The sequence below is a fragment of the Podarcis bocagei genome (genome assembly GCF_964188305.1).
Source record: "Podarcis bocagei genome assembly, chromosome: 16".
Classification (NCBI taxonomy): domain Eukaryota; kingdom Metazoa; phylum Chordata; class Lepidosauria; order Squamata; family Lacertidae; genus Podarcis; species Podarcis bocagei.
Genome location: NC_138142.1, coordinates 29,243,439 through 29,259,602, shown reverse-complemented (window position 1 = coordinate 29,259,602; position 16,164 = coordinate 29,243,439). Strand labels below are relative to the sequence as shown.

The 16,164-nt window shown below is 51.9% G+C and overlaps 1 protein-coding gene across 1 annotated transcript in view; it reads left to right on the top strand.

Moving 5' to 3' along the window:
* The window catches only part of MAP4K2 (mitogen-activated protein kinase kinase kinase kinase 2), a gene marked incomplete at its 5' end in the record, with an annotated part of 37,837 nt that overhangs the window by 5,400 nt on the left and 16,273 nt on the right, over window positions 1-16,164 (top strand). Inside the window, 14 exons of the mRNA XM_081174037.1 lie at window positions 281-338; window positions 1,436-1,526; window positions 2,140-2,204; window positions 4,237-4,292; window positions 6,647-6,694; window positions 6,910-6,952; window positions 7,753-7,825; window positions 8,215-8,346; window positions 11,544-11,606; window positions 12,532-12,613; window positions 13,291-13,401; window positions 14,601-14,679; window positions 15,263-15,321; window positions 15,829-15,872. Coding sequence (XP_081030163.1) covers window positions 281-338; window positions 1,436-1,526; window positions 2,140-2,204; window positions 4,237-4,292; window positions 6,647-6,694; window positions 6,910-6,952; window positions 7,753-7,825; window positions 8,215-8,346; window positions 11,544-11,606; window positions 12,532-12,613; window positions 13,291-13,401; window positions 14,601-14,679; window positions 15,263-15,321; window positions 15,829-15,872 — 1,004 coding nt within the window. The remainder of the gene's footprint in view (window positions 1-280; window positions 339-1,435; window positions 1,527-2,139; window positions 2,205-4,236; window positions 4,293-6,646; window positions 6,695-6,909; window positions 6,953-7,752; window positions 7,826-8,214; window positions 8,347-11,543; window positions 11,607-12,531; window positions 12,614-13,290; window positions 13,402-14,600; window positions 14,680-15,262; window positions 15,322-15,828; window positions 15,873-16,164) is intronic.

The window sequence follows — 16,164 nt, the reverse complement described above, 5'->3', positions numbered from 1 at the left end:
GGGAATTTGGAAAACTGGGGTGGGTGGAGTGGGGGGGGGAGGATTTCCTGTGAATTCTGTGTGGAAGAACAAAGCTGTTTGCAGGGTGGGGTGTCCCACTTGTTCACACCAGGAGGTGCGCTAGCTGTGACATGTTTGTGTGTCAGGCCACTAACTAGTGCACCAGTTGGCGGGTGGCTCAGGAATTGCCTGAGGTTGTGGGCAAGGGTGGGTTCAGACCCTCCTTGGCGAATGACGCTTTTTGACTGATTATCCCCCCTCCTCTCCTTGCCCCTTGCAGGCCCGTGACACGGAGACTGGGGAACTGGCGGCCATTAAGATAGTGAAGCTTGATCCAGGTAAGCTGGGGTGGGGTGGGGTGGCTGCTTCTTCAGCAAGGTGGACTTCACAAGTCTTCTTTCAGAACTTGTTGGATGGTTTGGGAAATGTGCTGGGTCAGAGGCAGTGCGCAAGACTTATAGAAAAAAATGGGGTTGGCATTTAAGCACCACTCTCTGTCAAGAGTCTCTGTGTCCCCTGAGTCCATTATTGGTCACAGAAGAATGGATGGAGGCAGGATCCAATTTGCCTGTTGCAACAGAAGCCCCTCCCCGTTTTGTTAGGAGGTGATGCCCCAGAACAAAGGTGTGCGAGAACTTTTGAAGACTTTAGAAATTGCCCAGCCCCTTAGCCAAGGACCACCCAAAAGCATCATACAGGTGTTGCAGAAAGAGGCGGTCTACAACAGAAATTAGGGGGATGTGGCATGTCTCCCGTCTGTCAAGATACCTGATAATGTTTTATCCCAGCCCACAAATACAAATACAGTGGTACCTCAGGTTACATACACTTCAGGTTACAGACTCCACTAACCCAGAAATAGTGCTTCAGGTTAAGAACTTTGCTTCAGGATGAAAACAGAAATTGTGCTCTGGCGGCGCAGCGGCAGCAGGAGGCCCCATTAGCTAAAGTGGTACCTCAGGTTAAGAACAGTTTCAGGTTAAGAACAGACCTCCAAAACGAATTAAGTACTTAACCCGAGGTACCACTGTACAGGTACAAGATCCAAATTAATGTATAATATTTAAAAACAATTCAAAACAACTTCACCCACCAGTTAAAGCAAGTACAAGAACCATTAAACACATCCAGCAGTACGTCTAATTGTGCTACAGCAGGATGCTTATTAAAAGTGACATTTAATATACCTGCCATTAAAAAAAAAGGTGTTAAAATTACACCTTAACATGCTTTTATTCATTTATTTTTAAATCTGACATTACCTACCGGTAATGTCTGAAACAGAGGTACTGGTAGCCAGCTCCCCAGATGTGTCACGCACACCATGTGGATTTTTAGAACACTTTGGAATTTGATACTGTCAGATAAAGGGCGGTAGTGACAGAGAGGCCCTTGTGGAGCAAAGGAAACGGTTTGTCCTGCTTCCTCTCCTCAGGGGATGACATCGGATCCATCCAGCAGGAGATCACCACGCTCCGGGATTGCCGCCACCCCAACGTGGTGGCCTATTTCGGCAGCTACCTCAGGTGAGAGGCTGGACCCTTTGGAAAAAGGAGTGGAATCAGGAGGGCAGGGCGGCTGAGGTGTAGTGATGTGGTTGCGAAAGCGTAGTCAGAATTGTGGGGTGGCAGGTTTGATGCTTGACACTTAGTCCCTGGTATTTGGCATGGATGGATTCAGACTTGGTGGGATGGGCTTGCCTTCTCTCCAAATGAAGAATGCACCTGTGGAGAACTTTATTTTCCTATCTAGGGCTGTCAGAGGCAGAAAAATCAACCACGTATTTTATAGGATATGCTTGAGATGAAATTAAGCAGAAGGAGGCATCTTGGGCCCTCAGAGTGTAGAAACTGAACTCATCCAGAATTCCTTGCCCAAAGAGAAATATTTCAGGCTTCGTGGATGGAATTAGCTGGCTCTGTGGTGACGTTTCATTTTTGTGTGTGTCTTGGGAATGGCTGCTTATGGGATCTGAGTGGAATATTCCGGGGAAGCCCTTCAAGAGATCAGTTTTCTTGTTGCCTCAGGGCAAGATATTCCTTTGGGTGCCCCTTCAAAGGGTGGCAGGTGGGAGAAAGAGGGGCCACTTTGGGAGCTGAGGAAGGGCCATTCCCACAAGCTTTTTTCGTCTCCCTTTAGGAATGAACGCCTGTGGATCTGTATGGAATACTGTGGAGGGGGATCCCTTCAGGAGATCTACCACAGTGAGTTTCTACCTGCTTTGCTCCATGGTCCTCCTCTGAACTGGAGATGCCAGCAAGGCTTAAACTTGGGACCTTCTGCATGCAGAGCAGATGTTCTTGCCGCTGATACCTGGCCCCTCCCAGACTTGCATTGCCTTGCAGAACTGGAGATGGGCTGAAAGAAGGAAGGACACTGGCGAGGCACATGGACTGGGCATTTTGTCTTTCTCTATCTTTCTTTTCCACACTTAGATGCCCTTCCCTTCGGACTCCCCCCTCCCCCAACTTTTATTGTGTTTTTTGAAAGAGAGAGAGTTGAGCACCAACCCCAGGGTCTAGGAGAAGGGGCCTTGCTCAGTGACTGAGCACCAGCTTTGCTCGCAAAATGCCCCAGGATGAATCCCCAGAAGCATCTCTAGGGAGGGCTGGCAAAGTAGCTCGGGCTCAGCCAGTCTGTAGCCCCAGGGATGGAGAAAATGCCAGTCTGTGGGCTGTACATCAACCACTCCCTCTCCCGAATGGCACCCCTCCCTGGCCACGCCCCCTTGCCCCCCCCGCACCTTGCTGGGTTGCTTTGGAGGCCGGGGAGTGTGTGCATGTGGCCCCTGGCTGCTTAGGAGGGAATGTGGCCCTCAGCTTGAAAAAGGCTCCCTGCACCTGGTGTGGACAATGTTGTTCTCACAGTGTGGGTGTATTCCTGGAGCTTCACCGTTGGGAAAAATGGGTTGCATCCAGCGCAGTTCTACTCAGAGCAGATATGTTGAAATGGACAGACCCAAGTTGGTAATTTGTTTCAACAGATCTACTCTGAGCAGAGCTGACGTTGGATCCAGCCCACCGTTTTTGCACAACTCTCTGGCTGGGCATGAGGGCCCAAGTCGACCAGAGGCTCAGGGTGTCCCTCAGCACATTTTCCTTGCTCCCCCCCCCCAAAAAAAAAACCACCCCTGTGTCTTCACCAGAATGCATGGGGTGGTTTAACTCTTTCCTCCCCTGCTCCTCTCCCCCTGAAAAAAATCAGCCCCACTGCCATGAGGTCCAGAAGGAGAACTCCTGGAGGTGTTGGTGTCTGCATTAGGGTCCAGTTTGTCCCTCGGAAACCGGTCTCTGCTCCCCTTCACCCCTGCTTTCTAGTCTGCCTGCCTTTGTTGTCGTCTCAGACATGAGGAGAACACACACACACCCCTTGACAAAATAGGAAACCATCCTGCCGCCGGTCTGTCGTAACCGGTACTTTGCTTCTGGTGGGTTTTACTTCCCCTTTTGGCTCCCTGCAGTTGGTTTACTAAGGAGGTGGGAGAGGAGACTCTGCTCAGCCTCCTGTCTCCATGTCCGGCAGAATTTTTAAGAGATGGCATAAAGTGTGGAAAGAAGCTCCTGGTGGCTGCTGTGAAGCACAACGGCTCTGCCAGGCCTTCCAGGGAGGTTTGGCCTGAGGAGATTCTGAGAGGAAGTGGGGCCTAGGGAAACAATTAACGCGGTGGGGGGAGTAGACGAACAGACAGACACAATAGCACCTGCTTCCTCCCCTCTCGGAGGAGGGCACTGTGGACTGTTTATTTCACGGGGTTGGCAGTTGGCATTCTTAACCTTCATCCTGCAAGAGTTTAAATGGAAGATGCCAACCCCAACCCCACACACTCTGGGGCCCAACCACTAACCAGACCCCTCCCAGGTCCTGAAGGCAGAGAGTGGTGAGCCCTGCAGGGCCGTCGCTTGAGACGGCTCATGAAAGGAAGCCAAGCCACGTGTTGCAGAGGCAGACGCACAAGCAGACAAGGCCATAAGCCCATCTCTCCTAAGCAGCGCTGTGTAATTGAGGAGCACCCCTGCACCCGCCCCCCGAGTCAAAACAGCCATCTCCCTCATTCCCAGACACAATTCTCTCTCCTAGCTTTAAATTTCACCTTAATAAGCAAAGCCCGCCTGCAGAGTTCTGCTCGGAGAAACCCAATTGCCAAGTCTACATAGGCAAAAACCTGCTTTTATTAGCGTTGGGGTGGCAGGCGACACGAGATGCAATTGACTCACCTTTTCTGCTTCTTGCCTCCAGCCACTGGTCCCCTCTCGGAGAAGCAGATCGCCTACGTCTGCCGGGAGACCCTCCAGGTGAGTGGGTGGGCGGGGCTGAGCTTGCAGCACGTTCAGACCCGTGCCAGGTGGGTGTGGGCAGCCAGCTTTCTTTCTTTCGGTGCCAACAAAAGCCAGAGTGAGAAGGTGTGTGTGAAGTGCCAGAGTGCTCCGTGTCTGCACCTGGGGCAGGAGTCAGTCTCTGCCTGGTTATTCTGTCTCCCCTCCCAGCTCAGGTGTGGTTGCAAAAATGTAGGGTTGTCGAGATAGGCGCCTTCGGAGCTTAATTGGAACTTGGTGCTAGGTTTGGATCTGCAGCATAAGAAACACGCATGGTGTAAGACATGGGTAGGCAAATTAAGGCCCGGGGGCCGGATCCAGCCCAATCGCCTTCTGAATCCGGCCTGCGGACGGTCTGGGAATCAGTGTGTTTTTACATGAGTAGGTGTCCTTTTATTTAAAATGCATCTCTGGATTATTTGTGGGGCATAGGAATTTGTTCTTTTTTCCCCTTCAAAATATAGTCTGGCCCCCCACAAGGTCTGAGGACAGTGGATCGGCCCCCTGCTAACCCCTGATTTAAGAGGTCCCTTGAGCATGTACGGAGTGGTTTTTGTGTGTGTGTGTGTGTCCCCCATTTCTTCACTGTGTACACCACAGCTGGCTTTTCAGCAATCCAGGATTAGGAAGAGGCTTTCTGGGAAAGATCCCCCTCACAGGCTTTCCACTTCTCTTTATCCAAACCAAGCCCCGTGGCTTCTGCCCTCATTTCCCTCCTGCTCTGTGACTCTGCGGCATCATACAGACGGATGCTCCACACCTTTGACAGGAAGCCCCATTTTCCCGCTGGCTGCTCTGTTCTTTTCCTGCCTTCTTGCAGCTGAGAGAAACTGCTACAATGACAGGGAGTGGAATGTAGGTCACTAGCTGTGTGTGTGTGTGTGTGTGTGTGTGTGTGTGTCTGGGCTGAATCTCTGGAACGAAAGGCTGCAACGTCTGGGGAGTTTTTAGTTTGGAAGAAAGAAGATTGGTGCAAAACATACAACTGAGATTTACCAAATTACCGTATTTTTCGCCCCATAAGACGCACCGGCCCATAAGACGCACCTAGATTTTAGGGGGGGAAATAAAGGGAAAAAATTTTATTTCCCCCCCAGGTGCGCTGCGCTACACCAGGAGCTTGGGGCGTGCTGAGCTCAACGCGCCCCAAGCTTCTGCATGCCGGCAAGCAGTCCGCTGCCGCCCCAAGCCTTGCGCACCCGGCGGGACCTCCTGCCGGGTGCGGGAGGCTTGCGGCGGCAGCGGACTGCTTGCCGGCATACAGAAGCTTGGGGCGCGCTGAGCTCAGCAAGCCCCAAGCTTCTAGGTGCACGCAAGCAGTCCGCTGCCGCCCCAAGCCTCGCGCACCCGGTGGGACCTCCTGCCGGGTGCGGGAGGCTTGGGGCGGCAGCGGACTGCTTGCCGGCATACAGAAGCTTGGAGCGCGCTGAGCTCAGCAAGCCCCAAGCTTCTAGGTGCGCGCAAGCAGTCCGCTGCCGCCCCAAGCCTCGCGCACCCGGTGGGACCTCCTGCCGGGCGCGCGAGGCTTGAAGGCATTCGCCCCATAAGACGCACCCCGATTTCCCCTTCATTTTTGGAGGGGGAAAAGTGCGTCTTATGGGGCGAAAAATACGGTATGCTTGTACCCGCCAACACTAATCCAATGAAAATAGGGATGTCCTATAGCGTAATGATAGGAATTTTATTATTTATACCCCGCCCATCTGACTGGGTTGCCCCAGACACTCTGGGTGGGCGACTTCCAACATACTGTATATAAAAGCATAACAAAACATTTAAAAACTTCCCTATACAGGGCTGCCTTCAGATTTCCTCTAAAGGCTGCATCGTTACTTATCTTCTTGGCTCAGGGGTTGCATAACTCCATACCCTCCAACATTTCTCCAATGAAAATAAGGGCATCCTAAGGAAAAGTGGGATATTCCGGGATCAAATCAGAAACCAGGGGAGTTCTTCTGTAAATCTGGGACTGTCCCTGGGAAACAGGGACACTTGGAGGGTCTGGCACGGTGCAGGGGCAGACTTTGGTACCCCCAAATGGACCTCCTCCATTAGGGATCTTCTCAATTTGGGGCCCCTGGGCTCAGCACCCTGTGCAGGGGAACTACCCACACTGCCCTAAATCCTGCGCTGAATGGTGTGAAGGTGGATAGAGATAAGTCCCCCCACTCCTTCTCTCGAAATGTGAGAACCCAGCTTCCTCCAGTAGGTGGGGTACCCTCTCCCCACCCAGTGTAAATCTGAGCTTGCAGTTTGCGTCTTGGCTAACAACAACACTCAGATCCAGCACAGCCAGGCCTGGCTTGACGCTTCTCTTTGCTGCCTCTTTTCAGGGCCTTCACCACCTGCACACCAAAGGGAAGATGCACAGGGACATAAAGGTATGATTTCCCTGCAGAATCCAGGGCTTGGCTAACCTAGGCTCAGTCACCTGGGCTCAGTCGCCCTTTGGGGTTGCTTTTGTCAGCCTCGGAGGAGGAAGGCAAGGCTGGGTGGGAAGGGAGGGAGGGGAGCAGTCTCTCCCCCCACCCCCACCCCATTCTGCTTTGGCAACAATAGCTGCACTTCTCTTCCCTTTCTTCTGTCTCTTTTCCAGGGGGCCAACATCCTGCTTACGGCCAACGGAGACGTGAAACTCGGTCAGTTCCTCTTCTCGGCTTGCTTTCTTGTGGCAAGCCTTTCCTACTTCCAGCTGCCACTCCCAAAATCTTCCTCTAAATATCTTCATCTGTGGGTTCCCCTTCTCTAGACCATCCATAGTGACTATGCCTTGACTGGGTGTGCCCCAAGTTTCTGCACTTAGCGGGGACTTCCAGATTGGGGACTGCAGGGGTGGCTTTGGTCTACCTCTTCACATCCCTCTGGCTTTGCTCCACATCGATTTACCTTATTTTTCTCTGTATAAGATGCCCCCTACTTTTGGGGACCCCAAATTTAGAAAATGGGCATGTGCGCTATCCGTGTATAAGACACCCCCAGATTTTTAACCCTATTTCAAAGTAAAAAAGCCCCTTCGTCTTATACATGGAAAAGTACGGTATTTATTTAAAACAGGGACTCTAGCTGTATCTCGCCATCTTTTCTAGGGGTGTGGCGGTGGCTCAGGAGCAGAGCTGGGGTGTGGCATGCCAGCTTCAACCCCCCCCCACTTTGACATTTCTTGATATTGTATTTTATTCGTTTGGTTTCTGTGAGATACCTGGAGAACGTAGGCTGCTGTGCAGCCTTACAAATGTAGGCCATAAATTAATAAATGAAAATATTCTGGGTGGGTTGAGGGCTGCGGGCCCAGGGATATTTGAAGGGTTTTATTTTTTTGGGGGGTGTAGGGCCTGGCCCACAACACTCCTCCTGTGGAGCCGTGATTGCTCTGGCCCACCACCTGAGTAAGGAACGTTTGCCCTTCTCCTTTCTCAAACCACCTCCTTCCTTCCCACAGCGGATTTTGGGGTCTCTGCAGAGCTGACGGCGTCTGTGGCGAAGCGGAACTCCTTCATTGGGACCCCCTATTGGTAATGTGGGGGGGCAGCACTCTGTTCCCTCCTCTGCACCCTCTCTGTCTGGAGGGTGAGCTGTGGGGGCCATGAAGCCCCCAGTTTGGCCACAAACGTACCTCGTGGCCTTGAACACTCGCTGCCTCAGTCCTTCGGCCTGCAGCATGGGATGGTGGTTCTGAACATCCCTGCAGGGTTGTTGTATGTGAAGCACCTTCATAGCCTTGGCTGGTGGAGGGGAGGTGTTGCCTAGTGGGCAGAGCTCTCCTCACAGGTCGGCAGTTGCAGGGAGGACCAGGGGAAGACGGGCCCTTCTCTCCTTGGACAGCCGCAGCTTCAGGTCTGTGCAGGCCCCCCTTTCCCAGGGCGGCTGTTTGGCTCAGCTGTGCCCCTTCTCGTCCTCCCAGGATGGCGCCAGAGGTGGCTGCGGTGGAGAAGAAAGGAGGCTACAACCACCTGTGCGATATCTGGGCCCTCGGCATCACGGCCATTGAGCTGGCGGAGCTGCAGCCGCCCCTCTTCGACCTGCACCCCATGAGGTGAGCTCAAAAGTTAAGCCTCAGTTGAATGTGTGTGAATGGGGAGTTGCCTGTATTTACTGAAATCTTTCTATATGGCCGCATCATAAAATATCAGGGCAGCGCACAACAGTAAGAGCCTTTCGACAGTGGAACGGACTCGCTTGGAAAGTGGTGGACTCACCTTCCTCGGAGGTTTTTAAACAGAGGTTGGATGGCCACCTGTCAGGGATTCTTTAGCTGTTATCCCTGCATTGCCACAGGGCTGGACTAAATGACTCTTGGAGGACCCTCCCAATTGTACAGTATTGTGTTTCTGTGAATATGTATACAGTCGTACCTCGGAAGTTGAACGGAATCTGTTCCGGAAGTCCATTCGACTTCCAAAATGTTCAGAAACCAAGGCACGGCTTCTGATTGGCTGCAGAAAGCTCCTGCAGCCAATCGGAAGCTGTGGAACTTGCGTCGGATATTCAGGTTCCAAAGAACGTTCGCAAACAGTGGTACCACAGGTTACATACGCTTCAGGTTACAGACTCCGCTAACCCAGAAATAGTACCTCGGGATAAGAACTTTGCTTCAGGATGAGAACAGAAATTGTGCTCTGGCGGCAGCAGGAGACCCCATTAGCTAAAGTGGCGCTTCAGGTTAAGAACAGTTTCAGGTTAAGAACGGACCTCCGGAATGAATTAAGTACTTAACCTGAGGTACCACTGTACTCACTTCCAGGTTTTTGGCATTTGGGAGCCAAAATGTTCGACTCACAAGGCGTTACTTCCGAGGTACAACTGTACAATGAAATGGAAACACCATTAGAAATGGCACAAAAGGATATTTAAAACGGCTGGCCCATGAGCTGCAGAGGTCTGTCTACATAAAAAGGTATTCAGGAGGATCCTGGAAGTCAAAAGCGAGAGGGTGCCCGCCGCATCTCTGCTCGAGCATTCCATAACGCAGCACTTAAAAGCCCTTCTCCCGGTGAGGACCGGCTGAGGCTCTGGCTAGCAGTGCACCTCTGGATGATCTCAGTGATGGAGCTGGGATGCAGGGGTTCAGGTGGTCCTTACGGTATCCTGGGCCCAAGATGCTCAGGGCTTTGTTACATCAAAAGAAGAGCCTCGAGCCTCACCTGCTGCAACAGGAGCAGCCAGTGCAGGGGTTTTAGCGGAGGTTTCCCATGCTACCAAGCCGTCTGCCCCCATCAGCAGTTTAGCTTTTGGCCAAAGGGCAGCCCCAGGTAGAGTGGCTTGCAGTAGTCCAGCCTCAAGGTTCCCAGGGCATGGACTCCAGTAGCCAAGTTATCCTAACCCCGATCCAACTGTCTCCCTGCCTCCCTGACATCCAGCCTGGTGCCAGAGGAACAGATGGCACGTTGGCATTGAAGAGAATCTGGCAGTGCCATCTGTTTGCGAGGGCCCTTTTCCTCAGCCGCTGCTCGTATCCTGCCTTTAACACTGTCACGGAGAAGCAGAATCTGCCGATCAAGCCACTGTGGATCCTGTTTTCAGGAAAGCATGTGTGCAAGCAAATCCCTTGAAGTATTCCTTTCTTTAAAAAACAAAAAATGTGGGTGCAAAAACGGTTACCCTTGCAGGAAACACTGCAAGAATTGTGGCGTTGGAAAGGAGCCCCGAGGGGGGTTATCTGGTCCAGCCCCCTGCAGTGCAGGAATCTCACATAGATTATGCATAACAGATGGCCACCCAACTTCTGCTTAGAAACCTCTAAGGAAGGAGCGCCCACCACATTTAGTAGGAGTCCGTTCCACTGTCGATTAGCTCGTACTGTCAGAAAGTTCTTCCTGATGTTGAGTTGGAACCTTCTTTCTTGTAGCTTGAATCCATTTGGGTCCTAGAACCCAGAGGAGGAGGAAAACAAGCTTGCTCCATATGAAGATGGCAATCATATCTCCTCTGAGTCTCCTTTAAACATACCCACTTCCCTCGGCTGTTCATCAGTCTTAAGGCTTGATTTCCAGACCTTTTATCAGCTTGGTCGCCATCCTCTGCACATGTTCCAGCTTGTCAATATTTTTATTTATAGAGATGAAGCGTGTGGAAATAGCATAAAAATAGCAAAGGAAATAATTAGGTACCCGGCTGGCTGCCTTCGGCTGCAGAGGGGGTTGCAGCCAGTGACCTGAGTCCTTTTCCTGGCCGTCCAAGAGGGTGGTGGCCATAGCTTCGAGGCCCCACACCCACCTGAAGCAGCTTTAGGCAAGTGTGGGGAGGGAAAGGGGAGCTGCCCCCACTGTCTCCTGTGAGGTCCCAGCCTCGGTCACAACCACCCAGCTCCAGGTTTCTGGGAGAAGCGTGAATGGTGTCGCTAACCACACCTCTGCTAAGAAACAGCCTGCATGTAGATCCTGTGAGGACAGGCGCACAAAGCGCGCGCACACACAAACACGCAGGCTTCTGGTGGGTGGGAGGATTAAGCAACAGGAAATGCCACACGGAGGCCTCTCCAGTAAGACTGGCTTTGCCTGCTCCCAGAGCGGTGTGTGTTTTGCGTGACGTGCCGGCTGTCTGTTGACATTGGTGCCCCACTAATAACAATCTCAGACCTACTCAGCAGAGTAAGTTTGCGTGCAGGAGAGAAGCATGGTCTGAACCTGTATGTAGTAGCCCTTTTCTTTTTCAAAGGCAACTGTGTGTGTGTGTATGGGGGGGGTAACTGGACCCACAACGGTGCAGAAAACCAGGCCCAGATTTCTTGAGTGACCCTCCTAGCGGTTAGCACAGGGGTCAGCAAACTTTTTCAGCGGGGGGCCAGTCCACTGTCCCTCAGACCTTGTGGGGGGCAGACGGACTATATTTTGGAAAAAAATATGAACAAATTCCTATGCCCCACAAATAACTCAGAGATGCATTTTAAATAAAAGGACACATTCTACTCCTGTAAAAACACCAGGCAGGCCCCACAAATAACCCAGAGATGCATTTTAAATAAAAGGACACATTCTACTCATGTAAAAACACGCTGATTCCCGGACAGTTCGCGGGCCACATTTAGAAGGCGATTGGGTCAGATCCGGCCCCAGGGCCTTATTTTGCCTACCCATGGGTTAGCATGTTGGAACATCAGACATAACCAGCAAATGGGGGGGGGGGTAAGGTGGGGACAAATTTGGGACAACAGAGACAGGTATTGTGCCTTTTTTAAAACACGCAGGAGGATCGAAGCAGGAAAGATGATCCTTGTTTTGTCTTTCCCTTCAGGGCCTTGATGCTGATGTCGAAAAGCAGCTTCCAGCCCCCCAAGCTAAAAGACAAGGCCTGCTGGTGAGTGACTGAGCAACAGGGCTGTGCAGGAGGGCAGACCTGCTCCCTCTGCTGGGTTTCGGTTGTGTGTAAAGAAGGCTGGATCTGACCACCTTATGCCAATGAAACGCAGTGTTACAATGGACAGGTCGGTGGACTGGGTTCAGATTCCTGCTTGGCTACAAATCTGTATCCTCGAACCATTTGTTTTCTCTCTTAGCCTCCCTTCTCAGGGTTATTGAGAAGCTACAGTGGGTGGAGGACTAGAAAAAACTGCCTTTCACAGAGTTAAGCTATTTCTCCATCCATCCAAGTCATATCCGCTCTGGCTGGCAGGTTGACTTCTCTGGTTGGCTGCTGGTTGTCCTCAGCAGTGGCGGAGGAAGGGGGGGTGTGGCAGGTGTGGTCCGCCCCAGGTGTCACCACTGAGGGGGGTGACAAAATGCCAGGCGGCACTCACCGCAGGGCCTGTAGCACGTTCGAGCTGCGTGTCTCTCCTGGGAGAGACGTGGTGGCTTGGATGTGTGCAGGCGCTGCCCTGCCCAAATGGTCCTTCTACTGCCTCCCCCCCCAGCTGTAGGGCAGCTGAGTGGGAGGAGGCAGGCAGACTCCCAAGGCCCCACAGTGCGCGCTACCCCTATGGGACTCTTAAGGGTGTTGCTGTTGTGCTTTATCCAGCTGGAGAGCTTCTTTGATCATCTGGCTACTGTGAGAACGGGATGCCGGACCGGATGGCCTGATCAGCTCTTCCGATGTTCTGAAGGGGAATCGGCAAATCCTTGGAGGATAAAGCTATCCATAGTGATGGTTTCAGGCTGCGATGGGGTTTGCTGCTGAATACCAACTGCTGGGGGCATTGCTGGGATAGGGCTGCTGTTATGCTCACTGCCTTCTGGTTACTCAGTTGACTTTTTAGCTTGTCTTACCTTCCCTTTCTCCCTTCCAGGTCGGCAGATTTCCACCATTTCCTCAAACTCTCCTTAACCAAGAACCCCAAAAAGCGTCCTGTGGCAGAAAAACTCCTGCAGGTGACTCAAGACGGAAGTTGGGGTGGGTGGGCTTGGAGAGGGCGGAGAACGACAACTCCATCCTCAGAGATAGGTACTTCCTTCCAGAGAATTACAGGAGTGTCTTTTTTAAAAATGCCCAAAACTGTGCTTTTTTAAAGCGAAATCTCCAAACAAAATTCTTATTTTTACCTGTCTTTTTGGGGGGGAAATTGCCAAAAATCAACACTTCTGATATGGGCAGCCATGCGCTTGACTTTCCCTAGACATTTTATTCCAGATCCCAGCTATGTCCTGGAAATTCCGGACGTATGGCAGCTCTACTGTTGCACTCGGGTCCTGTTTGGAGGCTTCCCACTGTGGCATGTGCTTGGCCACTGTGGGAACAGAATGCTGGACTAGCTCCTTCACCTCCTGGTGGCCTCATCCAGCTGCTGCAGGGCTCTTCTGTTGTCCTTATGGCAGATACTTTAGTTGCTGTGAGAGCCACAGTTTTAATTTAATTTCCCATAGTGCCCTGGTGTTGTTCTGCTCTGGGGCACTGTGGGAATTAAAATCTGGATCCAGCTGCCCAGGAGAGGTGCCAGGATGGGCTGCAGCAGCTGCCCAAGAATGCCGCCTGCCAGCCCTGTGCTTGGCAGGCATTTGGGGGAACCTTGAATCCTCCTCTCCTCTCACCTTGTCTTCCTCTCCACCAGCATCCTTTCGTTAGCCAGCCATTGGCTCGCGTCTTAGTCATTGAGCTACTGGATAAAGCCACGAACCCGGATTTGGCAGCAGCTGCCCTGGTGGATGATGGAGACTTAGAGGTATGGTCCCCAAAAGCGGTGGCAGAAGGGAGTGGGGAATCTGCCATAGACCCAAGCCATTGACTGAGCAGATTTGTTCTCTCCCGAGAGTCAAAGAGTAGAAGCTGCCAAGAAGCTTATTTCAGCTAAATAGGAAAAGAAACTTCCTAAGAGTGAGAGCTCTTCCACGGTGGAGTCACAGGCTGCCTTTTGGGGGTGGGGGGTGGGGGCTCCCCTTTGCTAGGAGGCTGCTCAGCAAAGGCCCAGCAGGAATGTTGTTGGAGTTGTAACAGTCTGCACTGCAGATCCTGTCGAAGGGGGACCTCCCAGAGATTTTCCAACTCCAACCTCCGATTTTTTTCATGCAATGCATATAATTAACTTGTGGGACTCACAATATAACACAACACGATGGCAAAAACAATGGCACTAAACACTGTTTATAAACTAATACAAATGATCAGAAATTACAACCAAAGTCTCTAAATCTTCTTCACCAGTCGCTGTAGAATAATTCGATATATACATAACCTGTCACCAAATCGCCGGAACAGAGTTTCCGGATAACCAATCTGTTTCGTTCAATTCTTCATCAGCCAGTCTTGTAAGAATTAATATGAGAAGGATGCAGTTTAATTTCTTAACAAGCTGAAATCACAATATAGGTGCAATGAAAACTGCGTCTGTATAAAATTAGAAAAGAAGGGTCCTAGAATTCCAGACAATTTATCGAAGTCACAACGTGACTGTCTCAAAGAGCTCTCTAATGAAGCTAACATCATTATGAAACCAGCAGATAAAGGAGGTGGCAAGAGTTACCACCCCATGGGCAGAGTGCGGGCAACTGGGGGCTACCATGAGGCCAGAGCTGTTATCTTTTATGTTCTGGTCCTAAACACCTCTGTTGAGAATGAAAGACGTGGGAATCTTCCTCCTACCGCATCACACCAAACTGGCCTGTCTAGCCCAGTGTTGGCAGCCCTGCCTGGCAGTGGCCCTCTCTGGGGTCTTTTCCCAGCCCTTCCTGGAGGTGGCAGCAGGGATTGAACCAGGGACCTCCTGCATGTGGAGCACATGCTCTCCCATGCATTGGCTGAGGCTGATGGGAATTGTAGTCCAAAGCGTACGGAAGGCACCCGATGGATGAAAGCTGCCCTGGAGGCTCTTTGTTCTGACTGAGTTCTTAGGCATGCTTGGCTTTCTGTCTTTAAACCACTCAGGCCTACGAAGTTTTTCCTGACAAAATCCGTTCCCATCGGCCCCACGGGCCAGTCGAAGGGACCCTTGCAGAGATCCAGTGTAAGTTCCTCATCTCCCCCGGCTCCCCCGCCCACCTGTTTGGACCCTGATTTCTCTCTCCGGTGGGGCTTTAAATCAGCCTGATTTCTCTCCAGACTCTCCCGTGGCATGGGAAGCCCCCTAGTGAAAGTGGAAAGCTGTTTGGGGCGGGGGATGCTGGTGAAAGTCCCTTCTGGAGATGGTGGGTGAAAGGTGCCCCAGGAGTTTAGAATGGCATGGAGTTGAGCAGAGGGGGGCGGAGAGGTGGCAGTCAGGTTGGCGTGGTGCAAACTCCATGGCAGGGCCAGTCTGGTGTTCCTGCTGGAGTGTTTGCACTGTGCCACCCTCACGGCTACCTCTCCCTCCCTCCTAGTAAGCATCAGCAGCCTGCCTTCTAGGAGGTCTGGAAAGCGCCTCTGCCCCCCCCCCCAAGTCCTGAGCTACTGTGGGGTATCCTGCAGGGCCCCCCTTGCCCTCCAGTGGCCTTTGAAGGCAGGGTATAGGAAGTGTTTTCTTGGGTGAATGGCATGAAGACATTTGGGCCTTGGTGGTGGTGGGGAAGCCCTACTTCTGAGAAAAATGACTGATGTTTGTTCTTTTATAGTTAATCAGGTCAAATTCGGGCCCCCACTGAGGAAAGAAACAGAGCCTTGGTGCAGTCTGGTAAGAATCTCTCTCTCTCTCTCTCTCTCTCTCTCTCTCTCTCTGTGTGTGTGTGTGTGTGTGTGTGTGTGTTTCGGAGGGGCAAAAGAATGAGTGGATTGCTTGCTTTGGCCCCATGGCGCGTTTGGGGAGGGAAATTCACAACCGAAATTCTGACCGGGGGGGGGGGGGGCAAATTTCATCCATTGAATCATGCAGCTGGAAGGCACCACAAGGGTCACCTAGTCCAACCCCCGCAATGCAGGAATATTTTACCCAACATGGGGCTTGAACCCACAACCCTGAGTTTATGAGTCTCGTGCTCTCCCAGCTGAGCTATCCCAGCTGGGTCATTGGCCCACCTCACCCGATATTGCCTACTCTTGACTGTTGGTGACTTTCCAGGGTAAGATGCTTCTTGCCACCCCCATCCCCCCTGCTCCTTCTTTCACTGGGTATTTTTGGGGAGTGTGTGCATAAAATTATTCTAGCCTTAAGATTTAACGGTAATTTTTGTGTGTTTTGCAGAAGGAGGAGGAGGAGGAGAACTGGATGGTCTTAGGAGATGGAGAGTAAGGAGCCTGGGAGAAGGGTAGGGTGATGGGAGGTGGGTAGGAGCCCCTGTTTCTCATCCCTCCCCACCTTTGTGAAACAGGATCGCCACCTTTTCCTTCCTGCTGGGAGGAAGAGCTTGAGAGCGGCCACTTTTTCTCCCCCAGTAGAGATGGGGAAAGCAGGGCCTGTTGAATTCTTCCTGCTTTGCTGCTATTAAGGGGACAACCAGAAAAAGGGCCACCTTCCTACAAGGAAGGGGGTGGAATTTAGGGAGTTAGAAATGAGGTTAACGTAGTTGCGGGGGGGGGG